This window comes from Mangifera indica, chromosome 6, assembly GCF_011075055.1.
Source record: "Mangifera indica cultivar Alphonso chromosome 6, CATAS_Mindica_2.1, whole genome shotgun sequence".
Lineage (NCBI taxonomy): Eukaryota > Viridiplantae > Streptophyta > Magnoliopsida > Sapindales > Anacardiaceae > Mangifera > Mangifera indica.
Genome location: NC_058142.1, coordinates 735,704 through 762,304, shown reverse-complemented (window position 1 = coordinate 762,304; position 26,601 = coordinate 735,704). Strand labels below are relative to the sequence as shown.

Sequence of the window (26,601 nt, the reverse complement as noted above, 5' to 3'; positions counted from 1 at the left end):
TTCAACGATTTACAAATCAACATAACATGACCTAATTAAATGTTGATTACATGAAAATATGATCTTATATATAATAAATAAATTATTTTAAATAATTTATTTAAATAATTAACTGATTTAATCACTAATTTAATTGATTGAATTAAATTTAACCTAAATTGACTCTTTATCTAGATCAAATCTCACTCTATATTTCAAATTATTGATTGTAATATAAAACGATTTAAATGGCTCAATTCAAATGACTTATATAAAAGTTTGTCTTTTGTGAGAGATACTGGATGGATGCTATTTCCTGAGTTGTAACTTTCCTTTATCTATTTTAGATTTTTTTTTTAATTAATTTGTGAAAGGGAGATGACAGGAATGTTTGCATATGTGGATATTTCCTATATTGGCATTAAGCCTTTTATATCGTACTGATACTGTAAATAAAAAATTATTTAGAAAAACAATTTCCATAAAAAAGAAAACAAAATATGTATACTTTAACAAAGTCCTTTTCAAAAAGTCCTCTATAACATGCCATGAATTCTAAACGGCATGGCAATAGTTAATTAGAGGCCAAAAGTAACGTGTTTTTTTTTTTTGTATACAGTGATTCACGTCGCAGATTATGCTTAATTTATGTTTAATTTGATTTGAATAGAAATTAAATTAGAGTTTAAGTTTGATAACTTAATTCGAGTTTGATTTAAATTTTTTTTTGACAATAATATTTATATATTATTAATAATATTATTCATCTCATTAATAATATTATTTATTTAAATAATTATTTTTCGTCAATATCTCTAATTAGTTCAAATGAATTCAAAGTAACTATTATAAATTTAAATCAATATCAAATTAATCTTTTTTTAAAATTAAATTATACTCAAATTCAATTTTAATTACATTTAAAAAAAATTATTGATAAGATAAATGGTGACATCAACAATAATTTTGATATACTAAAATTACTTCAATTTAAATTCTTTTTATTTAAATTAAACATAAATCGAGTCCAATCAAAACCAAGTATGTTTATTATATATATGTAGTACCAGTTGGGCTTGAAGGAAGGGTAGTTGTAAAGACGGTAGTTCCACGCGAAGAAAAACGTGCGCCCCTAGTTTTGTTGTTTCAGGCGACGCATTGTACACAGTTTCAGTTTTCGTATTTTGGCAACTACAGATTGTGCCTTGATTTCCAAGTAAAGCATTCATGAGTGACTGACAGTCACAGCACCTCTGTATTTAACTGACATGTATTGTCCTTTTTAATATTTTTATAATTTAAAAACCCCCCAACTACTTCCATGGATTATTATTTTTCTTGCTTATTTTACAAATTGATGCTAAGAACTATGTTCATTTACATACCTCCAAGTATTGTTATCTATCAATTTAATTAGAATTTTGACCTGCATACTGCTTACTTGATCATCTGGCAATACAAAGTTTTGATCTTCATCTAGTAGATTGATCTTATGAAATATTATGATAAAATTATTAACTGCTTACTTGATGACGGAAAACAGTACAGGTCAGCGCAAAGAAAACAATTATGAAAGGGAGCAAAAGAGGTATGTGACAGTATATACAAGGCCTAATAGAAAGTAAAACTGAATACGAGGTTCTCCAGTGTTAGAACAAGGACTTCCTGGATCCATTGCCTCCTCCCTGTCACTTTCAGTCTTCACCAAGAAAAAGTTTTTCAAGTGGTAGATTATCAGTGGTTGCAACCTTAAAATCTCCAAGGCTACGCCAGCCCATCAACCAACCATTACGTAAGTTATGAAGAAAGTTGCTTTAATTGGTATAGCTACTCCAATTGTCTGTGGAATTAATTCAGCCAAAAGGAAAAAAGATTTAAGCTTCACCTTCAAAAAACTGAAAGACAATTAGAAAATTGGATAAAGACATTTGCAATTCAAATCTGTAGCTAAATTGTTTATGCAATCACTTATAAGAGGGTAATCCACCCCTTAATTTACTCAAGGAATGAGGAAAAATAAATCCATACAATAGAAAAAGTCTTTTGTCCCAATATAGATGAGATGAATTAAACACTTGAATTCCAACAAATGCAAATTCTTTTTTCCATCTCTATTTCATCTCTCTCCCTCTTCTATTTTAGCATTACTTAATAGGAGAAAAAGCAGAGAAGAAAATCATTAGTCCGAAATAATTACATACTCATTTGCGGAATGCATTATAAACGAATTTAGCTGCTCAAATGCAGTTTCAGTTATTAAGCTCCCAAGGAAGACATTCACAAGTTTGAAAATATAATATCTAGATGCCGATCTTCTTTCTAGAGACGATAGAGATACAAAGCCTTCATATTTAGACAAACTCATCAGTATCATCTCGAGGAAGATGAGAAAAATCTTGAATACAATACCAGGAAGAAAACCTTGGATGACTGATTTAACAAACTTGCTGCATAATGAATTAAAATAATATCAGTTATTTATAATAATGCAGTCTGAATTCTAACTCAAAGGGTTTGAGGATGATAGAAAATTACATTTCAATATTAGGTTTAAGAAAGGGTGCAGCCTTTTCTAATCCCTCAATGCTTGCAAGAGATTGTACAAATGCAATAGGGACCATGAAAGAGAGGGTGAGGAAAAAGAATGCAACACCAATAATCAGCAGCCTCCTAATCCTGAGTGAAACATATTGAATTGCCAGGTTTTTCCGATAGACATCACGCAGCTCCGGAGCCCACTCTGTCAACCATATAGTTGGATCTCTGGTTTGTTGAGTTTGTGCACACACAGCTGCACCCTATCTAGTTTTAAAGGAAACAAATGCTGCTGGCATTATAGAGTTGGGATCATTAACAACCCTTACTCTTTCTTCAGCTATCTGAACAACACCAAATAGAATGTCTCAGCATCAAAATAATGATACTGAAAGGAAACACAACAAAAGAAGCCCAATAAAGTACAGAAACCTCTTGTTTATTCATATGGAGCTAAGCATGAAATAGGAAATCACTGAATCAACTTCATCACATGATAGAACTAAACTTTCATGTTGATCGTAAGATCTAAAGACCATCATGACAATGCTTTAAATTTAAGTTGGACTGCTCATCCCTCCTAAAGACAGAGAACGAAACATGTAATTGTTGAAAATACAAAACCGTATATCCATTTTTCTTACCAGGGAAATTACCATTTTTCCATGGTTCAAAATAGTGAGACAGGCCAAAGCTTTAGTGAAACGGTCTGAGCAGTTGAAAAAAGGGGAAAAGTCAACTGTTTACCAACTTGTTCAGCTTGGCTAAGGCTCGAATATGGTAGAAAAATGTTGGAGTTTGATTGACTACTGTAAAGCTCTCCAGAGTCTAACTAAATTTTGCCGAAGCTCGGGCACTTTCTAGTTGCTTAATAGGGCTATATTTTTTAAGGAAACGATATACTAAGACAACAACTAGTATGTTATATTCACAAAAAGTGAGCAAAGCAAAGCCAGCTAAATTGAAAAAAACAGAGCAACATGATTAGTTTTGAGCATAGAGCAACTAAGATTGTTCAGTCTTAGTTATTTAAATATAAAGCACAAGAGCAATATAGAACATTACAATTGTAATACTCACTTTTGTTGACAATTTTTCAATTTCAGATATGTGATAATCAATTGCATCCAAATTTTTCCCCCCAAAGTCCAAGAAAACCAATCTGGCAAAAGAAAACATACACATATTGAGATCACAAGAAGTTAAGCCTTAAAAGGATACATATAAATTAGCAAACTTAGTAGTTTACAATGAAAACAACATCTCAAATTGAATGTTATCTTCATAACCGGCCTTTTTGTAGTACTCAAGCCAATTCTGCATCTTTTTCTTCTGCACCAATTTGGCAATTTTGTTTACATTGATTTTCACCTACATAAAATAAACCATGAAGCAAATTGGAATTGAGTCCCCAAAATGTCACCCATTAAACATATGTAATACACATAACCGAATTGGAATTCACAATATTTTAAACATGTCATAACTCATGGCTTCTGACAATGAATCAGCTTCCATGAAATCAGATATCAACAAAAGTCAACCTGACGTGTTAGGTAGTGATCTGGGTGATTGACCAAAAAGAAATGCTCGATAAGCCCCCTAACAGATTCGTGCGGGTCTGGAGGAGCATTCCTAACAAGGACCTGTGAATCAATATCTTCCTTCAGAAAACTTCGGCCTAGAAGCACAGTATATACAGATCCGGCTATCATATCTAATGAGCTTTGATGATTAAATCAAGTATTTCCGCTTTGAAACTTTCAGTTATGATTACAATGTGATAGAACCATAATTACCAGTGCCAGTAGCAGATTTCAATTTCTGGCGCTACACTTAAAATCGAAAACTACAATAAATAATTGCTAAAAATAGAAACTGCTACAAGATTAAATTATGAAAATGAGGTTTTTTTTTTTTTTTGCCAAAAGAGTTATTCCCACCCAAGGTTAAATGTAATTCACAGTTTATCCTCTCCAATTTTTTAAAACTCAAACTTTCACTCAAAAGTAAAATTTTATTAAAAAATTCAAATAATATTAAAAATAAATCATTATTTAACAAAAAAAAAGTTAAAAAACTAAAGTTTTATTACATTTTCCCCTCTAATTTTAAAAAACTAACAATTTTTCCTTACCCAAAGTTTGAAAAGTGACAATTTTACTCATAGGGTTTTGAATTCATCACTAGAGACAACGAATTTTGCCATCTATGGTTGCATTGGCTCTCTCTTCCAGCTTATCTCCTTTTGCCAACTTATTCCCACCTATTGAAAACAGTAATGTCCTTCAACGAAGATGAAATCCTCTTTATCAGAGTATCTTCGGACGATTTCATCTTCATCGGAGGTAATGTTTTAATTAGTGGGTGGAAACAAGTCAGCAGAGAGAAATAACCTAAGTGAGAGGACAAACGCGGTCAGAGACAACAAACTTCGTCCTCTTCGATGGTAATTTCAAAACCTTAGGAGTGATATTGCTATTTTTCAAACTTCAAGAAAAAGAAAATTGTTTGATTTTCAAAAGAGAGGGTTTGGGGAGTGTAATAAAACTTTAATTTTTAAAATTTTTTTGTTAAACAACGATTTTATCCTTAATTTTAATTGAGAATTTTAGTCGGGACTTTGAATTTCACAAGTTGAAGGATAGGAGTTTGGGATTACATCTAACCTTGGGTGGGAACAAGTCTTTTGGCTTTTTTTTTTTTTTTTTAAAAAATTTTGGTTTCTTTATTGCACCCAAAATTGTTTATAAATTAACACAAATTTGAGATCAATCAACGACATGTCAACATGTGAGTGCATAATTTTGAATTAAATATTAATAAAATGATAACATGTCATTATTTATATTAAAGTTTGTGTTTATTTATTTATAAACAAATACATGAATTGAAATGACAGTATAACATTGAATGATGTTATTGTTATTTATTTTTTTCCTTTAAAATTATTTAATCACGTTTCACAACTAATTATATGTGTAACTTAGTATGATTTATTTTTACACATAATATGACTCAAATGGAAGGAAAACAAATATAATTTATAAAGAAAAAGACATGAAGCACATACTTGGATAACATAATTAGGTAACATATCATACTGACTTATTCATACAAACAAATCAGTTTTCTAATAGACTTAACAAAAGTCATACAAACAAATCATACTAACTTATTTAGACTAACATAATAACATGTGATTAGATAACATAATTGCTTATTTTCCTCTCACATCAAAATTATCTAACATCATATTGCATAAATAAGTCAATAAAATTTGTTTGCGGTTTGCTCCCCTAGGACTTGTGGCAAGCTCTTCTCGCTCAATCAAGAGCAAATAAGAAAGGAAAAATAAGCAATTATGTACCACAAATAAGAAAGAAAGATAAGCAATTATGTACCACAATTATGTGAGAAAAAAATATACCACTAGTTTTGTCATGGAAAAAAAAAACCTTTAAAATGGCTGTTTTTAATGTTAATGTGTTTTCATGCAAAGCCATGCAACGTAAACAGAAAATGATTTCTGACATCAATGGAACGGAGCAAATTGAATTTTGTATTTGATTGTGATGCAGTTATGTCAAATGAAAGTGAAGCATGTTTCTAGAAAGCTTAAAAGAGCAAGTCATGTTGAGAAACAAAGAAATGAACAGTCTCAGACTGTTTTATTTTGAAACCCTATGAAGAAACAATCCACAAGATGCACAAATACTCTAACCTAAAATGCAAAATTTACGTGAAAAATCCAACATGAGAAAAATCATATATAAAAGAGGAAGAAAATCTCAGACTGTTGTCCTTCACTGATTGACCTGCAAATAGCTAGATGTGGACTGATTCATGGCTCTAAGCTTTCAGTAACGGTATTGGGCAAAGAGGGAGACGGCAAGGATGCACTACTAATGTCGCTGGGCAATGGTGTGTTTCTGTGGCTCTGGCGCTTTGCGGGGACTAAAACATTTTCACTTTCCATGTTTCCTTGCTGCATTTCAATGTCGTCATCATCTTCTTCATGAACGATTTTCAGGGCTGGATGGATGTATTTATTTTGAAGAAAACTTTTCAAGTTAAAGTTCGGTTCCCTGGCACGTTCCAGAGTATCTTTCATCAAGGCTTCCTGAAATTTCAGGGAAAATCCCAGATTGTTGAGAAGATAAAAACAGTATTCTGAAATTCTGTAATTAACCATTGAATTTACAGACCTGTAATGGATGTTTAACAAATGCAGGTTCGTAACGGCCTGTGCAGAACCTGTGAAACCATATCGTAAGAACAGGAAGAACAAGGAGAAATGGGGTGGACTGAGCAGCCTCCTTTGTACTCAGCAATCCCATGAGCAGCAACTGTGATATAACCAATGCAGTTATGACTCTTTTATGGACATCAGGCCAGAATGCTGCACCGCTCTCGTACACTTGGTTGTAAACATTTATTATCTACATTTTCACATAAAATTATAAACAGTAACACAAGGACATAAGATTTTACGTTAAAATGCAAAACAAGAAAATCACGGACAGTAGAAGAAGAAATTTCTCTAATAACTGGCAGAAGATTACAAGGCAAGGGATGAAAATTCTCTGTGTACAAAAACGTAATTTTAGATCCCAAAAAAATTGGCGACTTATGTGGACACCACAAATTTATGTTAATACATCAGAATGAACAATAATAAACAGTAATTGAGCAATATGAATATGATAACAACAGACCAGTGGGTCTATCGGCCCAATCCTGCCTCTACCACTACACATTTCTTTTGAAAATCCACAATGCAGACCACCACTTTTTGAATTCAGACAAGTTGCTTAATGAAAAATAATATGAAAACACAGTTGGAATGTTGGTGAAAACTTGATTACACAGGCATAATCTAAAAAAATAAAAATCATGTGTACCTACTTTGAATACATAAACGGATACACATTTATGTGTATCATCATGTAATTAAGTGATTTTAAATTAAAAATAAAATAATATCCAATTACGTGATCACACATAAATATATACTAATTTATATATTCAAAATGAATACACATAGTATTGCTTAATCTAAAAGCACCGAGAAATTGGCATGCCCAGTAACTTTGCAGAAAACTATTTCAGGAATCTCATGAGAGAATCAAGCAATTGGAGCAAAATCATCCAGCAATACAAGATATTTGATCTTCGTCTCCTTAGATTGATGGTATGAAAATTATGATCAAGCCATTTGATTGACAAATACATTTGTTGTAGTGGACTAACGTTATAAAACCTAAAGAAAAAACAAACATCAAAATGCACAAATAGTTAAATCAAAAGCACAAATATTTACATGAAAAACTCAATATGGGAAAACATCACAAACAAACGATGGAGAAAATATCACTACAAATAAAAAAGATTGGACAATGAAGAAGACTAAAAGAGATTATTTTTGTTCTCTTTTCTAAAAACTCTTGATCTTAGCTCACTTTAATTTTCAATATACTTATCATCTCTTTCCAATAACTTAAAAGACAACTTCATATATAAAAATTCTAGCTGATAGATACATGTGTCCTAGTTGGTCACATATTTGCAAGAAATCATATATTACAATAGGTTGTTCTAGTCTACAGGTAGTATCAGCTTTGTTCAACTAGGCTATCAGCATATAAGATTAGTCGTGGGCTATGGAAAGGCCTATGGACTTAATCCCTCTGCTACCACCAGAGATTTCAGGTCAAATGGTCCTTTACAAAAACTCAGGTCATCACTATACAAGAACTATCAAAGACATGCCCACATGCACAATTAAATCATTGTGTAAATTGAAAAATCTGATAAAATTATTTACTGGTTACCTGATGACGAAAAACAATATGGGCCAGCCCAAAGAAAACTATAATGAAGGGAAGCAAAAGAGGTGCCACTGTAGCATATACAAGGCCTATTAGAAAATACAACTGTATGCGAGGTTCTCCAGTGTTAAAACAAAGACTTCCAGGATCCATTGCCTTCTCCCTATCCTCTTCGGTCTTCACCAAGAAGAAGTTCTTCAAGTGGTAGATTATCAGTGGCTGCAACCTTAAAATCTCTAAGGCTATACCAGCCCATCCATCGACCATTATGTAAGTTATGAAGAAAGTTGCTTTAATTGGTATAGCTACTCCAATTGTCTTGGGAATTCTGACAATAAAAAAAAGATTTAAGCTTCATTTTCGCAAAAGTGATAGACAATAAAAAAAACTGGATGAAGACATTTGCAATTCAAATCTGTGTCTAAATTGATTATGCAATCACTTATCAAAAAGTGAGAAAGAACAAACATCCATACAATGGACGAGATGAATTCAACAATTGTATTCTAACAAATTAAGGGTGGATTCGAGTTAAGTTAGCACGGGCTTGAATCCATGTTTGATTCGAACAAGCCAAACTCGAACTGAAGCTTTAACTCAGCAGCTTGGTTCGAGTTCAAAGGCTTACCGACGATTCTTCACCAAAGCTCTTCTTCTTCGAAGATTGTTCTTGTTCTCCTTGTCCGATGACTCAGTGTTATCCAAATTCTAGATTCAAGCTCAACTTTCCAGAGTTAAGCTAAGCTCAAGTTGGCACTTGTTCGGCTCAAATCCACCCCTACCTAAACAAATGCAATTTCTTTTTGTCCATCTTTATTTCCAATATCTCCGTATTCAAGAAAAAAACAGAGAAGACAGTCATTAGTCCGAGAGAATTACATACTCATTTGCCGACTGCCTTATAAACGAATTTAGCTGCTCAAATGCAGTTCCAGTTATTACGCTCCCAAGGAAGACATTCACAAGATTGAAAATATAATATCTAGATGCTGATCTTCTTTCTAGAGTCGATAGAGAAACAAAGCCTTCATATTTAGACATAATCATCAATATCATCTGGAGGAAGATGAGAAAAATCTTCAATATAATACCAGGAAGAAAACCTTGGATGACAGCTTTAACAAACTCACTGCATAATGAATCAAGACAGTATCAGTTTTTTATTGAAATGCAATCTGAATTCTAACTCAAAGGGTTCCAGGATGATAGAAATTTACATTTCAATTGTGGGTTTCAGAAATGGTGCAGCTTTCTCTATTCCCTCAATGCTTGCAAGAGATTGTACAAAGGCAATAGGGACCATGAAAAAGAGGGTAAGAAACAAGAATGCAACGCCAGTGATCAGCCTCCTAATTCTGAGTGAAACATATGGAATTGATAGGTTTTTCCAGTAGACATCACGTGGCTCAGGAGCCCACTCTGTCAACCATATAGTTGGATTTCTGGTTTGTTGAGTTTGTGCACACACTGCTGCTCCCCATCTAGTTTTAAAGGAAACAAATGCTGCTGGCATTCTAGACTTGGGATCATTAATAACCCTTTTTCTCTCCTCAACTATCTGAAAACAACACCATAATATCATATCTTTGAATCAAACATTTCCTCAAAAGGAAATACGAGAGAAGAATTTGGAGCTAAGCATGAAATAGCATATCACGATATCAACCTCATCAATTGATAGAACTAAACATTCATGTAATTAGGCTTATAAATGAGTGGAACTTTAGCTTCTTGTGGCTATGCTCGGTTATTGTCAAATCTATGTTTGCTATACTCACCAACTTAAGTGAGCTGTATAATATTAATAAATCCCTAAAATTTGAAATATCACATTTACGCTAAAATCTCAATTTACCCCTAAAACATACATTTACTTGCTAAATTTTTAATTCCAATATGAAAATTTTATCTGACCCCCTAAGCTTGTAAAATTAGCACATGCAACCCAACAATGAATTTTGAATATAGAGATGACTGATAAATAAATATGCTATAAATTTTAAGTGTAATTTCTCAAGCCAACCTCAAATCAACAATTTCTATCTTGAATATGCATCTCTCGAACTCGAGCACTGCATCTATCCTATCCAGTCTAACATAATGTTGTCTAGTACAGTCTACTGTAATGTTGTTCAGTGTTTAGCTTTTTTTTTTAAAGCTCGGGCATTATCTAGCTGTTTAATAGTGAACTACTGTAATGTTGTCCGGTGTTTAGCTAATTTTTTTTCAAGCACGGCCATTATGTTGTTTAATAATGAACAAACTAGAGAGTTTGTGGAATTAATAATGCAAAAAAAATCAAGTTCTCACCAATTCCAACAAATAGGGCTATATTTTTTAAGGAAAGATAGACTAAGACAGCGACCAGTATGTTATATTTACAAAAGGTGAACACAGCAAAACCAGCTAAATTGAAAAAAAGGGTGGCATGATTAGTTTTGAGCACAGAGCAACTAAGACTGTCCAGTCTAAATTATTTAAATATGAAGCATAAGAGTAATACTCACTTCTGTTGACAATTTTTCAATTTTAAATATGTAATGTTCAATTGCATCCACTTTTCTGCCCCAGAGTCCAAGAAAACCAGTCTGATAAAAGAATCCATATAAATTAGCAAACTTAACATATTGCAATGACAATAAGTTCTCAAAATGAGTATTACCTTCATAACCGGCCTCTTTGAACAATTTCTTGCATATTTATTTTGGTAGTAGACAAGCCAATTCTGCATCTTTTTCTTCTTTTGCACCAATCTGGCAAGTTTGTTAGCGTTAATTACCACCTACATAAATTATACCATAAGCAATTTGGAAGTGAGTGCCCAAAAGATCACTTATTAAGCATGTGTAGAGTAGTACATAGGGCTGCAAATAAGTCGAGCTACTCATGGCTTGATCAACAATATCGAGTCAGCTCAGCTCAGTTGCAGCTCTAGTAGTACAGAGATAACTGGAATACACAATATTTGAAACATGTCATAACTCATGGCTTATGACAAGGAATCAGATTCTATGAAATCAGATATCAAGATAGCCCAACCTCATGTGTTAGGTATTCATTTGAGTGATTCACCAAAAAGAAATGCTCCACAAGCTCACTAACAGTTTCATCCGGGTCTGGAGGAACATTCCTAACAAGGACCTGTGAAGCAATAAGATTCCATCAGTCAACATCAGCTTAGAAGCATAGTATATGAAGATCAAATTGTCACATTGAGAGGAACAGATCATACTGTAAACTGATCTGGCCGCTGATTTTCATATGCAAGAAAATGCAACCGCATACCGGCAACTTTTTCATACTCCCTCTTCAACACATAGCATGTCCAAAAGGTAAAGACATAAGCCAGCACAATATGAGCCCAAAATCTGCAGCTCAAAAAGAAACATAATTCTTGTGCAGAAAAATTCATCATATTACAATCAAGATAGTATAAAAATCTTGATTAATATGTAACATCCTAGTCTACTACCATGATGAACTATTTGGATAGTGGATTAGATTATTAGACCAGGATGTTACATAACATCTAGAAATTTAAAAAGAAAAAGAAAAAACAAAGGGCACCTCTCTGATTTAAGCGGGATATTTGAAGTTGAAAGCTTATCAATTTCGCTTGAAGTGATTTTTGATAGCTTGTTATCTCTGCCTAATGTGGTGTTTGTAAAATTGACCGGCCCCAAAACAGCACAAGCAAGGAATGCAATAGGGACAAAAATCCTGAGCCCCATAAAGTAAATCCGCAAATACACAGCTGAATCTAATCCGGCATGGTCAATAAGCTCAGGTTCAGGCATCTTGTATGCCATAGGCATCCAATTCAAGAACCTTATCCATGCTCCAAAATCCAAATTCACAAATTTCCGCACAAAAGCTCCTGTACTCATTGGACTTTGTCTTAACCCTTTAAGATACCATTTCGAATAGTAGACTCTATCATTGATGGATTGAATTCTTAATATTGCAAATGCTATGAAGATAATAAAGGTTATAAGAATATTCAGAGCAGCTGAAACCCCTATATCTCCGATCGTTGCCATCTATATCTCCCAACAAAAATTCAACAAAAATTCAATTTTCCCTTAGATTGAATAACAATATAAATATTCATAAAAAAATTGAAATGTTAGAATCAAACCATTTCAAATTTCACTTTCATTTTTGGGCGCTAAACTCAAAATCGGACACTATTGAACGAACTAGCAAATGATAGGAATCCATATAAACAAAACAAACACACAAAACAGTAAAGGGAAAGAATGCGCACAATTTATCTTTGTTCACCCAAAAAGTGGTACCTCCAGCCTAGTAGAGTTTTATTTCTAAGAGAAATTTTCCAATGGCTTCTCATGGATTAACCCTAAACCGTTTACTGTTCCGTGGGCAGCCCCGTTTACCAAGGACCAAGCCCCACCCACTGACCTGTCAGTTGGCCCCGTGTGTGCCGCGCCTTATATGCTAAGTGATTGCCAATTCCAACCGTATTCATATATAGAATATCAAAGGTAATAAGAAAAAAAATATGATTTTCGAAAGTTTTGAGTATCTGCAGTTTTTGAAATTCTAATGTAACACTTATTCTAAAAAGAACAACATGAATTTTTACTTTCAAGCTCAGCAGCTCCATCAATCAAAGACGAAAACATAAATAAATAAAAAGAAAGGAAGCTCATACTTTTTACTTCTCGAAAAAGCTTCCTGGAAGAAACAAGCAGGAGATAACACAACTTAAAACCCTCTGAACGAAGAAGAAGAAGAAGAAGAGTTAGGGAGTGTTTGGCTTGCTAAGAACATTCTTGAACCCATCCTCCACGATAACTACAAAGCTATAACACTCACTCACTCTCAAGCATTCTTACTTGTCAGTCCATCCCACCTAAGTTTTCTTCAAACATTATTGATATTCTTATCAAATATTTTACTCCATCTTTAACCAGCAAATGCAAATATTATAATCGAAAGAATTATAAGCATTGTCAATGCTTTTCTGTAAAATATTGAGCATGCTTCATGTTATTACAACAGTTTGTCTGTTAACAACATTAAAGTTACTAAATGATTAGGAGTTATTTTTTTAATTTAAAATTATTTAATTTAAATAAATAAATAAATATTTATTATGTTATATTTTTAATATATAAATTAATATTTATTATCAATAAAATTATATATTTTTTAAATATATAAAATAAGTATATAAGTGATATATTACCACTTATCATATGTTTGAATAATTTTAAATTAAAAATAAAATAATATTTAATTATATTTTTATTTATTAATTATATATTTATTTTATATATTTAAAATTAGTATATATGATATTACTTATTTATTATTTGTGTAAATGCAGTAGGTGTGGACATAATCCTAGCTGAATTAAATTCAAAGTGTTGTCCAACTCAAGCAAATAGAGATCAAAATAAAGAAATTTTAGCTTGAGTTTAATTAAAAGTTGATATTTCATCACATCAAAACTCATCTTGGGGGTGATGCTTCTTCTCGAATTATTCTTTTAAATTCGAATTATCTTCTCCTTCTTTAATATAATTATTTATCATTCAAATGAGTTGGACTCGTTATCATTGCATTTATCTTGATTCTATATTTTGATCATTTTTTAAAACCCAAATCTATATATTAAAAGATGCGTTTTAAAATATGTTTTATCTATGTAGCACAGTTCATGCCAACTAAAATTCTTCTTTCTTTCTTATTTTTCGGAAATACTTCTACTTCTACATTATTATTGTCTATTGATTCGAGCAGGTGAAACTCAAACTCAAATTAACAGTTGTGAATTCAAACAAACTTGAACTATCTCTCGTTCAAGTTCGGTTCAACTTAAATCTACCCAAAAACTTGTTACTAACGAGTTATATAAAGAAACTGAGAGAAATGCATGGAAGGGAATTGTGTGAACATCAATACCTGATGAGAAGCCAAATTTCTACTATATGGAGAAATGCAAGTAAAACTATATTGAACACACTACAATGCTACAAACAAATTAAATAAATTTAATATATCATCCATCTTTTCACACAACTTAACACTTCCTCATCTGTATGTGTTCACCATTAAAGTAGTCTTCAACTGCCTGCTACAGAAATCCAGAACTTGCTTCTTGCTCGAAAATGGAAACCGGAGTTCGACTGGCTGCTTATCTTTTCCTTCACTCCGTCTATACAAGAATTTGCTTTCTCAATTTACTTACAATGTTGCCATCCTTCACTGTGCCTTAAACAGAATCACAGCTCTGAGTTTTCACGAACAGTGTCAGGCAAAGAGGGAGCCGGTGAGGATGCACTACTCATTTTGCTGGGAACTGGTGTGTTTTTACGGGAATTGCGTTTTGTGGGAACTAACACATTTTCTTTCTCCTCGCTCCAGTAAAGCATATCATCTTCATCTTCATCTTCATTGTCAGTTTTGAAGACAGGATGGATGTATGCATTTTGAAGATAACCTTTCAAGTTAAAGTTCGGTTCCCGTACACGCTCTAAAGTGTCTTTCATCATTGCTTCCTGAAACCCAGAAGAAACAGAATTTCCAGATTGCTTAAAAAAGTTGAAAAAACCAGAATTCTGGAATTCTGTCTGTAATAATTAACCATCAAATTCACAAATAAGTGAACACCGACAAACCTGTAAGGGAAATTTAACAAATGCAGATTTGTATCGGCCTGTGCAGAACTTATGAAACCATATCGTAAGTACAGGAAGAGCAACGAGAAATGGTGTTGATTGAGCAGCTTCCTTTGTACCCAGCAGTCCCATAAGAAGCAACTGTGATATAACCAATGCCGCAATGACTCTTTTATGGACATCGGGCCAGAATGCTGCACCACTCTCATACTCTTGGTTGTAAACATTTATGATCTACATTTCAACATAAAATTTAACAAACAGAAGTAAATCATTGTGTAAATTGAGCTTTCTGTTAATAAAAATATTCCTCTTACCTGATGACGGAAAACCACATAGGCCAGTGCAAAGAAAACAATTATGAAAGGGAGCAAAAGAGGAGTCACTGTCGCATAGACAAGGCCCAGCAGAAAATATAACTGAATACGAGGTTCTCCAGTGTTGAAACAAATACTTCCTGGATCCATTGCCTCCTCCCTGTCCTTTTCAGTCTTCACCAAGAAGAAATTCTTCAAGTGGTATATGATCAGTGGTTTCAACATTAAAATCTCTGCAGCTATACCAGCCCATCCATCGACCATTATATAAGTTATGAAGAAAGTTGCTTTAATTGGTATAGCTACTCCAATAGTCTTGGGAATTCTGCCAAAAGAGAAAAGAAATTTAAGCTTCATCTTCTCAAACTCAAAGATGATAAAAATTGGATGAAGACATTGCAGCTCAAATCTATTGCTAACAAGAGGGGAAAAAAACAAAGAAAATAAACAGTAGTCAGTAAGAATAATATACTCATTTGCTGACTGCTTTATAAAAGACTTTAGCTGCTCAAGTGCAGATCCAGTTATTATGCTCCCAAGGAAGACATTCACCAAATTGAATAGATAATATCTAGAAGCTGATCTTCTTTCGAGAGATGATAGAGACACAAAGCCTTCAAATTTAGACATAATCATCAATATTGTCGGCAGGAAGATGAGAAAAAGCTTCAATACAATACCAGGAAGAAAACCTTGGATGACTGATTTAATAAATTCGCTGCATAACAGTGAATTAACCTGACATCACTTAGTTGAGTAATGAAATCTGAATACTAAATCAAAATGTTTTGAGGATAACAGAAACTTACATTTCAACTATGGGTTTCAGAAATGGTGCTACTTTTTCAATTCCCTCGAGGCTTGCAAAAGATTGTACAATTGCAATGGGGATAATGAAAAAAAAGGTGAGGAAAAAGAATGCAACACCAATTATCAGCCTTCTAACCCTGAGTGAAACATATGGAATTGCCAGGTTTTCCCAATAGACATCTCGAGGCTCTGGGGCCCACTCTGTCAACCATACAGTTGGATCTTTGGTTTGTTGAGTTTGTGCACACACAGCTGCACCCCATCTAGTTTTAAAGGAAACAAATGATGCTGGCATTATAGACTTGGGATCTTTAACAACCCTTTTTTTCTCTTCATCTATCTGAACAACACCAATATATAATGTAAGTGCGAGATATGTAACTGTTTACAAAATAAGTTTGATTCACTACGGTAATGTTGTCCAGTGTTTAACTAAATTTTGTACAAGCACCAGAATTTCTAGTTGCTTATATTTATGAAGAAACGATATACTAAACTATTTCATATGAAACATGGGAAATTATATATTTATGAAGACATTACAAGAATAGTACTCACTTTTGTTGACAATTTTTCAATTTCAGATATGTGATAATCAATTGCATCCACTTTTTTCCCCCAAAGTCCAAGAAAACCAGTCTGACAAATAAAAACATACACTTACTGAGATCAGAAAAAGTTAAACCTTAAAAGTGCACATATAAATTAGCAAACTTAGCATATTACAATGACAGTAACATCTAAAATTGAATATTACCTTCATAAACGGCCTCTTTGATTTTTTTCGTTCATATTTATTTTGGTAGTAGTCAAGCCAGTTCTGCATTGTTTTCTTCTTTTGCACCAATTTGGCAAGTTTATTTGCATTGATTACCACCTAACATAAAATATACCATGAAGCAAATCAGAACTGAGTCCCCAAGATTTATCACTCATTAAACATGTGTAGAGCACAGATAACTCAATTGGAATTCACAATAACTTAACATGTCATAACTCATGGCTTCTGAGAATGAGTCAGATTCAATGAGAACGAATGTCAACAAAACTTAACCTGATGTGTTAGGTAGTGATCTGGGTGATTCACCAAAAAGAAATGCTCCACAAGCTCGCTAACAGATTCATCCGGGTCTGGAGGAACATTCCTAACAAGGACCTGTGAAACAATAAGATTCCATCAGACCACTTTGGCATAAAAGCACCGTATATAAAGATCAAGTTATCATAGCTACTGAGCTTTGATGATTAAATCAAGTGTTTTAGTTTTGTAACTTTCCGTTATGATTACAATGTGACAGAACCATAACTACCAGTAAGTGAATACTAACAGCTATAACTACAAATAGCAGAATTTGCACCTTAACTATTCAATTATAAAAATAATTCAAAAAAATATCTTCACTATAACAAAACATGTCATCAATCTCAACGTTGTTTTAAAAAAAATCATATATTCAAACTAATTTATTGAGGAAAAGAACAGATCATACTGTAAATTGATCGGGTCTACGCTTTGCTGCTGCAAGAAACTGCAACCGCATATTAGCAACTATTTTATACTCCTTCATCAGAACATAGCATGTCCAAAAGGTAAAGGCATAAGCCATCACAATATGAACCCAAAACCTGTAGCTCAGAAAAAAAAAAACATAATTTTGTTCGGAAGCAAGTTATTATATTTCAATAAAGATAGTATAAATACTATCCAGGCTCCAGCGTTGATTAACATCTAGATATGAAAGAAAAGAAATTTAAGAAAGAGGAGAGCATACCTCTCCGATTTTAGTGGGATATTTGATATTGAAAGCTTATCAACATTACTTGCAGTCACATTTGATAGCTTGGCTTCTATGTCTAATGTGCTATTTGTAAAATTGACTGGCACCAAAACAGCCCAAGCAAGAAATGCTATAGGAACAAATATCTTAAGTCCTATCAAGTAAATCCTCAAGTAGGCAACCGAATCCAATCCAGCATGCTCAATAAGCTCAAGTTCCGGCATCTTCAATGCAGCCGGCATCCAATCCAAGAACCTTACATATGATCTAAAATCCAAATTCACAAACTTCCGCACAAATGCCCCCCCATGAGTTGGACTATCTCTTAACCCTTTGAGATACCATTTCGGAAAGTATACCCTATCGTTGAACGGTTGAACCCTTAATATAGCAAATGCTATTAAGAACAAGAAGGCACTAAGAATATTAAGAGCTGCTGAAACCCCTATATCTCCGAGCGTCGCCATCTATAACTCCTAATGAAACTTCAATTTCGCCCCTGTAAAATAGTCAACCCTATCAATACAAACATTCAGAACAAAATTCCAAAACTATTTCCAAATTAAATTTTTTCAAAATTCCGCCACAAAACTTAAAATATAAAACTAAAAGGAAAAATTATTAAAAATAGAAACTTTCACGAGATCAAACTAAGTCCTTAATTTTTCACTAATTTTTCTCGTATCTACTTCATTTCACCATCACAAAGACTTTTTTCCAGCTCGATCGCTAGATCAAACTTTCATTATATATATTCACGTAACAGTTCATGTATCTACTTCATTTCACCATCACAAAGATTTTTGCAGCTCAATCATCAAAAACAAAAAGAAAAGATACACAATTTTTTTATGAAATGAAACACGTACTTTTTGCCGGATTTCTTCAAGTTAACGACCTTCTCACTCACTCGCTTCGTCGAAAGAACAAACAGGCACAAAAAGAGATAACAGAAATTAAAGTTCTTGGATCTGAAGACGACTAGTTAGGGAGTGTTTGGATTGGCTTGAAAACTCAAAAGAAGTTAAGAACCTTCCTGAACTTGTCCTCCAGGTCCAGGATAAGCACAACACAGGCAGAAGCAACAACGCAAGCTTCCAAAAGAGAAAGGAACAAATAGAGACAACTCCAAATACAAGAATCGTTAGTGATTGTAGAGAAGAAATGTAAGTTTACAGGGAGAAGATATCGGTTTTCTTTCGCTTTCAAAATGGAAAGCCAAAGCGAAGCGTGATGGTCATGTTTTATTCTTAGTTTATGACGTCGTTTTAGCTGTAGAATTTATTAATATAATTATGGGACGACGCGTCGTTTTTGTGTCGCCTTCGATGTCGGCAATCGGACACGTGGGAAATCCCAACGGCTACTTTTTATGAGGGTTATTGCACGCGCGGGGGAGAGCGTGGGGAACAAAGAAGGATAAAATATGATTGAGAAATTTAGAATCAAATGAAAGTTACTCCAATCATGTAATTTCATGTTATAATTGATGCCATATTTGATACTCAATTCGGCTAAAAGGCCGTTTGACTTGTGATAATTGAATCATGTTTTATGATACATATATCAAAAATTTAATTTTATATATTATATATTGATTATTATATCATATTATATAATATAATTTAAAAAAATTATTAATAAAATAATAAAAATATAATTAACATGTCATTATTTTGAAAAAAATATAAATATTTTTAAAAATTTAAAATTGTTCACATATATCTCTATTATATCATCATTTTCTCTAAAAAATGTATCAATTCATATAAATAATATATATTGTATGATATATTCACTGTATCATATTAATTGTAATACACCCATGATATGTATTATTTCTATTTGTATTGTATCATATCGTAAGATATGTATCATATATCATAAGATATCAATAACTATGGTTTGAATAACAAATGAGTGATTTTTTTCTTTCAACAATATTTTAAAATTAAATTATTAAGTTATCATATAAAATTATATATATCTAATATGAAAGTATATATCAATTAAATAAACCCAACCACCTTTAAGTGTATCAAGTTCTTCATAACCAATGTCAATTTCAAAAATAACCTTATGCATTGAAAACTGAAAACCGTATCATTATCGAAGGAAAATTTGGTAAGCCTCAATAATGTACCATTTAGACGATTATTATTATAAAAACTCATAAAATTATTCCAATGATACTTATATAATATACTCTTAATCAAGATTTCATGAGACACAGTACTTTATTATTTCTGACAATTTTCTTTAAAACTATTGCATCTAACCCAATGAACAATACTCTTAACCTAATGTGATAATTTAAACACACACGATAGAGTTAGTATCTAATTTTATTAATTCTAATAATATGAAAGTACTTTATGTTACAATATTTAACCTAAAATTTAATTCAGTTTTTAATGGAGACTTACAAGGTATCTAATATGTCTTTTCATGTCACTACAAGTCATTCACATGCTACTATAAGCATGAAAGTCAAATTATGTATTGAAAACTTAATTTTTTATATCATATATCTAGTATCGTATCGTATAATATAACTTTCAAAAAATAAAATAATTAAAAAAATGTAATTGACATGTTATCATTTTAAAAAATATCACAAAGATCTTTAAAATTTTAAAATTTTAAAATTTCTCATATACACTCCTATTATATCATCATTTTCTCTAAAGAGTATATCGATTTATATCGATAATATGTATCATATCATAAAATACGTATCGTATCATATGATACATTAACTATATTATATTAATTATGATACATCTTATGATATATATCATTTTTTATTTATATCGTATCATAGAATACGTATCGTGTATTATAAAATATTGATAGTTATGCTCATAAGTCTTTTATGCAAGCTATGGATTGTTGTTTACCTTTCACACGACATTACGCACACGTTGCCACATGCCCATAACGTGCCTAACCACCTTAATGCCCTCACATGCATCTTAGAAAATCATTCATGTCAACTCATGTGCCTTTGGAAAACTTTAAAACCTTATCACATGTACTCATAAGACATTCACACACAAATATATTCAAATTATCCCTTATGTATGTGCACACAACTACTAGGAACCGATTACACACAATTGCATGTAGCCACTTAATAAAATTCACCATTTACATGCATTGACATACTTTTAAAAGACTCTACAGGGTACTTTCACATACCACAAGCTTACACAGGCCTTCAAGGACAACCAATGCGTCGATAAAACCCTTTTATATACCTCCAAAAGCATTACATGTGTCAAAATGTGCCACCAATACCCTAAATGCACTATCACGTGCTTTCAGGAACTTCCATGCAATGGCACGTGCCTTCAGAACCCTGTCACGCTGGTCAAAACACTTTAGACATGCTTCCACAATAGTACAAGCTCGAGCATGTGCCCCTAGAACATTTAGACACGTTTGCATGCAAAACCAAAATGAGACACGCACTACTTTTTGTCGTCACACACTCTTAGTCTCTCACACTTGCATGCACACACTTTTATCACCTTTCCATGCACATGAAATCCATGTACATATCCTTTCAATCTTGGCCTTGGAAGCTTTAGGTCGGTTCATCCCCAGTTCTTGACCTAGTTTGACTTTGGCCAGGTAGCCAAGTTAGACTCTTTTTGTTTACTTTACAAGTTAGATTTTCGAGTTTTTCCAATCTAGTTTGACCCGCGATACCTAAGAAACCCTAGTTGTCGTGTTTCTTTGTTGACTCGCTTATGTTCCAAGAGTAATTGGTAATTACAGACGATGGAGAAGCTTCATAGCATGTCATCAACAACTGACTTGGAGTTTCCAACTTCGAATATCGTTGGAAAACGCGTGCACAAAAACCAACCATACTCGATCACCAATAAAAACCTTTCTACCCGATCATACCATCAATCAGTTTTACCAATTGATAGAGATAGGGCATGAGCACACAACTTATGTCGACGGCAGCTCAAACACCTTTAATCTTGTCAGAATTCGCGACAACAATTAACAAGATATTGTTGATAAACTATTTACGACTAAATCGAGTCGAAAATCTAAATTTATTACGAAATTCGATTCAACCATAATGAAATTTCAATCTGTAATTTGACTAATTACAAATTATTAACACTTAATTCTAATGTTTGATTTCTGAATCAAAAATCATAATTTTAATTTCAAAGTCTAATTAAAAACTCTAATTGAATTTCATTCAACCCTAATTTCGATTTCAATTTATAATTTAGATTATGAAGTCATAATTTCAAATTGTATAATCATAATTTCAGTTCCAAAGAAAATTCAGATTTCATAATCTTACATGCACCACTCTGATATTACGTGAAAGATTTAATTTTGTATAAACTTAAATTAAATCAATTAATCTTAAACCACATGATCTACGTACAAATTATAAAATATTGAATTAAAACTTTAGGGTTTTAGGAATACCTAGATTGTTATACAGTTTGAATCTCAAAAATATTTGAAAATCACCTAAAATTATTAATTAAGATTATCTCTAGATGCGATTTGGTTTTCTACTCCAGAAACCTTCCTCAATGACAACTTTGAATAAGTTATACTATACACATACTACATTAGATTTTGAAGTAGAGCTCTAACGAATATATAATAAGTTACTTGACCTTATCAAGATCCAATAAATTTCAAGACTCACATTTATACTATTTACCAAGATTATAACTTTTATGTGTATTAGAATTATCTTTGTTGATAAGTTAAACTTATCTGTAAACTGATATCAGACTACTTAATTATTTAATTTTATTAAATAAAAATTATAATTAATGTAAGTACATGTTAAAAATTTTCTAACAATTTTTTAAATGAAATGAAACAAGTACTTTTTGCCGGATTTCTTCAAGTTAACAAACTTCTCACTCACTCTCTTTGTCGAATGAACGAACAGGCACAAAAAGAGATAACAGAACTTAAAGTTCTTGGATCTGAAGACGACCAGTAAGGGAGTGTTTGGATTGGCTTGAAAACTCAAAAGAAGTTAAGAACCTTCCTGAGCTTGTCCTCCAGATCCAGGATAAGCACAACAGAAGCAGAAGCAACAACGCACGCTTCAAAAAGTGAAAGGAACAAATAAAGACAACTCCAAATACAAGAATCGTTAGTAATTGTAGAGAAGAAACTTAAGTTTACGGGAGAAGATATCGGTTTTTCTAAGCTTTGAAAATGGAAAGCCAAAGCGAAGCTTGATGGTCACCTTTTATTATTTTATTACGTCGTCTTAGCTGTAGAATTTACTATAATAATTATGGGACGTCGGCAAGCGGACGCTAGGGAAGTCCCAACGGCTACGTTTTGAGGGGTTTCGGGGGGGACTGTATGTCCTTGCACGCGCGGGGGCAGCCGTGTGGCGACAAAAGAATAATATTTTAAACAGAGAGCAAAGGTTTAAAATTTTGAACATAGCGAAGGTTTATATATATAATATATATATATGTATACGTATATTTTAGTAACATTTAAAAATTAAACTATTAACTTAGGCCAAAGGATTATATCCCACTCACAAAGTTATACTCATCAAATTTTAAAAACTCAAAATCTTGTTTATAAGTTACCAATTGTTAGAATTTTTTATTAATAATAGTGGTAAAATTATTATTTTACTAATAATATTAAAAATATATAAATTTTGTTATATTTTTTTTTTCTAAATTTTAAAAACTAACAATTTCTTCTCTGTCTAAAGTTTTCTAATTCTGAAAAATCATATTTTTCTTTTAAATTTTTTCTTTATCTCTCTATCCACCATCTCTGATATCGACAACCTTATCTCTTCATCCTAAACAGTTGACTAGTGCATAAAAAGTAATCTAGAGTAGATTTTATCGTCGAAGAGAAGATCTCGATAAATTTCTCTTCAACAACTAGATGAAGAGATTTCAGATCTCTTCATTTCTAACAAAGTGCTCTACTCCAGATAACTTCTCATACATTGATCAACGGTTCAAGGTGAAGAAAAGAAGTTATCAACGTTAAATATGGTGGTCGAAGGGGTAAAAATATTTTTTTTTGGGAGGAGGACGGAATGTGACTTTATAAAATTAAAAAACTTTATACAATATAAAATTATTAATTTTTTATTAAACTTTGGAAGAAGAAATAATAAATTTTATATCTTTTTAATATTATTAGTAAAATAAAAATTTTATATTTATTCTTAACAAAAAAAAAAATTTATAATAATTGATTTATAAATAGGATTTTGAAATTTTTAAACGCTACCAATGTGATTTTAATAGCACATTAAGACTCGGGTGGGAGATAGTCCTCCGGCCATTACTTTATTGGAAATGATATAAATTAATATACAAATAAATAATACTTGTTATTAATGAGAAAGGGATTCACATGCGCGGAAAAGAGAGCACGCGCCGTGTGTGTGGGTGACATGGTGTTTGTGCCGTGTGAATTAAGCGTTGTCATCGTGGGACTGGTGTGGGGTAGAAAGACATCTCGGGCCCAGTTCGGATATGAACTGGCCCCTGGACTTTTATGGGTACAAGATGATGTAACATGGGATTCACAACTGTAGAAAGTTGCATTTTGAAAATGATTTTTGGAATTAATTATAAAACCTATGTTTACATTTAAAAAAAATGGTTATAAGTGATGAGATTGACCAAAATTTCTCGATTCAAGACTAAATCAATCTTACCTAATTTAATCTTAAGTCCACAACTTTGAAGCTCATCAAATTTGAATTTTATATAAATTTAAGTTAGTTAAACAACATTGAATTTAATTCAATTTGTTGTATAATTACATAAAATTCGTACCTATAATTGGTATAAACAAGAAAAGAAGAGAGCCCCACAAGAAAATGATGGTGTCAAACCATCAATCCTAACCCATCACCCACTATCTATGCCACCAAATCCACTTACTTTATTTTCTAATTGATTTGCAATTCTTTACCAAACAATTTGCGCCAAATCTTGATCTTGATTTCATCGTTTGCCCCTTTTAAATTTCAATTACTCTATGATAATCAAAACGCACGTGCCAGAATTGTTGGCGTGTCCATCTACACTGGATTTCAAGGTCACCCACTTAGAATATTATTTATTAACTACATTATCAATCAAATTTCAATTTCCAAAAGTTTTAGGTTAAAAAGATCGACTTATTGAAAAAGAGTTGTGTTATTCGTGTAAATAATATATATAATTTTATATATAAAAAATAATGTTTCATCATATAAATAATTAGTTTGAAATTAGATATAAAAGAATACTTAATCACACGGTGATATATTATTTATCTATAAAATTGTACATATTATTTTATTGTTAAAAAAAAAAGTCAAAAGACTTATTTCCACCCAAGGTTTAGTGTTAAACTCAAACTCGTATCTACTAACTTTCAAAAACTCAAATACTTTCCTATCTATTAAATTCTATTGTTATTGTCAAGGGTAAAATTATCGTTTAAAAATTTTATTTAAACTTTGATTTTAGAATTACCCTTATGTTTTGAAATGTTTATTTGTGCCCCATAACCTCATATTTTTCATGTTTAAAAACTGACTTTTTCCAGATATCAAATGAAAACAAATGGAGAGAGGAGGGTGAGTGATTGGGAGGGAGAGAGTCGATGGCTGGAGACAACAAATGGTCACCAAAGATGAGAATTTTTAGAAAACTAGAGGTGAAATTGAAATATTTTAGAAAGTCGGAGGAGTAGTTGTATAGCAAAAAAAGATAAAAGTTTAAACCCATAGACTTGGAGGGGAAAAATTCAGTTCTTAAATTTGGAAAATACTAGATTAGAGGATAGAAATATACATTTCAAAATATAAAGGTAATATTAAAATCAAATTTCTAAATGATAATTTTACTCTAGTAAAATTTAACAAATAAGCGGGTATTTGAGTTTTCAAAAGTTAGCGATATAAGTTGAGTTTACACTAAACTTTGAGTGGAAATAAGCCTTTTAGCCTTAAAAAAAAAAACACACCAAATTTTAGTTCATTCAACCCAAATTCGAACTAGACCAATTTGAGATCAACTCAAATTTAAAAGAACTTGTTCAACATCTATGGTTATGAAAATCGAGTTAATTGGTTGGATCAATTTGACCAGTTTGGTGGCTAATCCAATCCAATTTAGAAATCTCATAGTAGTTATTAGATCGTTTTGAATTATAATTCAACCGAATGAATCGCTTGACTCACAATTAAATCATTGATTTTATTATAGTTTAAAGACATGGTGATGTTAGGATGACATTATGCTAATGCAACGTACTATTTGATTTTATTTTTTTTCACAAATGTTGGAGACTTGTGGTAATTAAAATATATATTTTATTTTTATTTTTTTGGTTAGGTCAGGTCTTTGACCGAGTGAAGACTTGATCTAATTATTCAAACATTATTGAGATCAAATAAATTGAGACTTAAACTCAATTTAAAAATAATTTAACTTTAAATACAATCTAATTTAACTCAAATTCAAATATGTGAATTGATTTATTTTATAAACAAGCCCAATTTTTAGTTTGTTTGATCCAAATTTAAATTTGAACTCAACCATTTTAAATTAAATCCAACTTTAAATAAAACTATTTATTAATTTTGCATGAAGTTAGAAAAAAAATGGTATAAAGTAAATATAACAAAAATTAAAAAAACAGAAAAATAAGGGAT

General features: G+C 31.9%; 2 protein-coding genes and 1 pseudogene across 5 annotated transcripts; all 3 read right to left on the bottom strand.

Annotated features, from left to right (window-relative positions):
- Positions 1 to 1,493: 1,493 nt before the first annotated feature.
- Positions 1,494 to 4,229, bottom strand: LOC123218843 (annotated as a pseudogene).
- A 1,921-nt stretch (positions 4,230 to 6,150) lies between these two features.
- On the bottom strand, positions 6,151 to 13,314 carry LOC123217956 (calcium permeable stress-gated cation channel 1-like). 3 transcript variants are annotated; one of them, XM_044639061.1, is made up of 11 exons: positions 13,021 to 13,309; positions 11,913 to 12,385; positions 11,578 to 11,713; positions 11,385 to 11,486; positions 11,008 to 11,127; positions 10,853 to 10,933; positions 9,563 to 9,903; positions 9,229 to 9,474; positions 8,349 to 8,673; positions 6,723 to 6,956; positions 6,151 to 6,637 (listed from the first exon to the last, which is right to left on the bottom strand). In XM_044639061.1, exons 2-11 carry the CDS (start codon positions 12,383 to 12,385, stop codon positions 6,359 to 6,361), a joined length of 2,337 nt encoding a protein of 778 aa, XP_044494996.1. In that variant the 5' UTR covers positions 13,021 to 13,309; the 3' UTR covers positions 6,151 to 6,358. The 3 variants fall into 3 exon arrangements, with proteins under 3 accessions (XP_044494996.1, XP_044494997.1, XP_044494998.1); XM_044639062.1 differs by lacking the exon at positions 10,853 to 10,933 and having other exon boundaries at positions 13,021 to 13,310; XM_044639063.1 differs by lacking the exons at positions 6,151 to 6,637; positions 6,723 to 6,956 and adding an exon at positions 7,150 to 7,777 and having other exon boundaries at positions 13,021 to 13,314.
- Positions 13,315 to 14,303: 989 nt separating this feature from the next.
- On the bottom strand, positions 14,304 to 22,792 carry LOC123219401 (calcium permeable stress-gated cation channel 1-like). 2 transcript variants are annotated; one of them, XM_044641348.1, is made up of 11 exons: positions 22,778 to 22,792; positions 17,892 to 18,396; positions 17,610 to 17,745; positions 17,174 to 17,275; positions 16,877 to 16,996; positions 16,678 to 16,758; positions 16,119 to 16,459; positions 15,782 to 16,027; positions 15,310 to 15,634; positions 14,993 to 15,226; positions 14,304 to 14,872 (listed from the first exon to the last, which is right to left on the bottom strand). In XM_044641348.1, the coding sequence occupies exons 2-11, from the start codon at positions 18,362 to 18,364 to the stop codon at positions 14,597 to 14,599; spliced, it is 2,334 nt and encodes a 777-aa protein (XP_044497283.1). In that variant the 5' UTR covers positions 18,365 to 18,396; positions 22,778 to 22,792; the 3' UTR covers positions 14,304 to 14,596. The 2 variants fall into 2 exon arrangements, with proteins under 2 accessions (XP_044497283.1, XP_044497282.1); XM_044641347.1 differs by lacking the exon at positions 22,778 to 22,792 and adding an exon at positions 18,767 to 19,153.
- Positions 22,793 to 26,601: the final 3,809 nt, after the last annotated feature.

What these genes read in the sequence shown, in the direction of transcription:
- LOC123217956 (XM_044639061.1), bottom strand. Translation starts at nt 12,385, where the DNA reads ATGGCAACGATCGGAGATATAGGGGTTTCAGCTGCTCTGAATATTCTT. An exon ending in ATGAATACCTAACACATGAG is followed by an intron (nt 11,128 to 11,384) that starts GTTGGGCTATCT and finishes TAATTTATGTAG; the next exon opens with GTGGTAATTAACGCTAACAA. An exon ending in ATATTGTTTTTCGTCATCAG is followed by an intron (nt 6,957 to 8,348) that starts GTAACCAGTAAA and finishes GTGAAAATGTAG; the next exon opens with ATAATAAATGTTTACAACCA.
- LOC123219401 (XM_044641348.1), bottom strand. Translation starts at nt 18,364, where the DNA reads ATGGCGACGCTCGGAGATATAGGGGTTTCAGCAGCTCTTAATATTCTT. An exon ending in ATCCCACTAAAATCGGAGAG is followed by an intron (nt 17,746 to 17,891) that starts GTATGCTCTCCT and finishes TCTGAGCTACAG; the next exon opens with GTTTTGGGTTCATATTGTGA. An exon ending in TTGTTAAATTTCCCTTACAG is followed by an intron (nt 14,873 to 14,992) that starts GTTTGTCGGTGT and finishes TCTGGGTTTCAG; the next exon opens with GAAGCAATGATGAAAGACAC.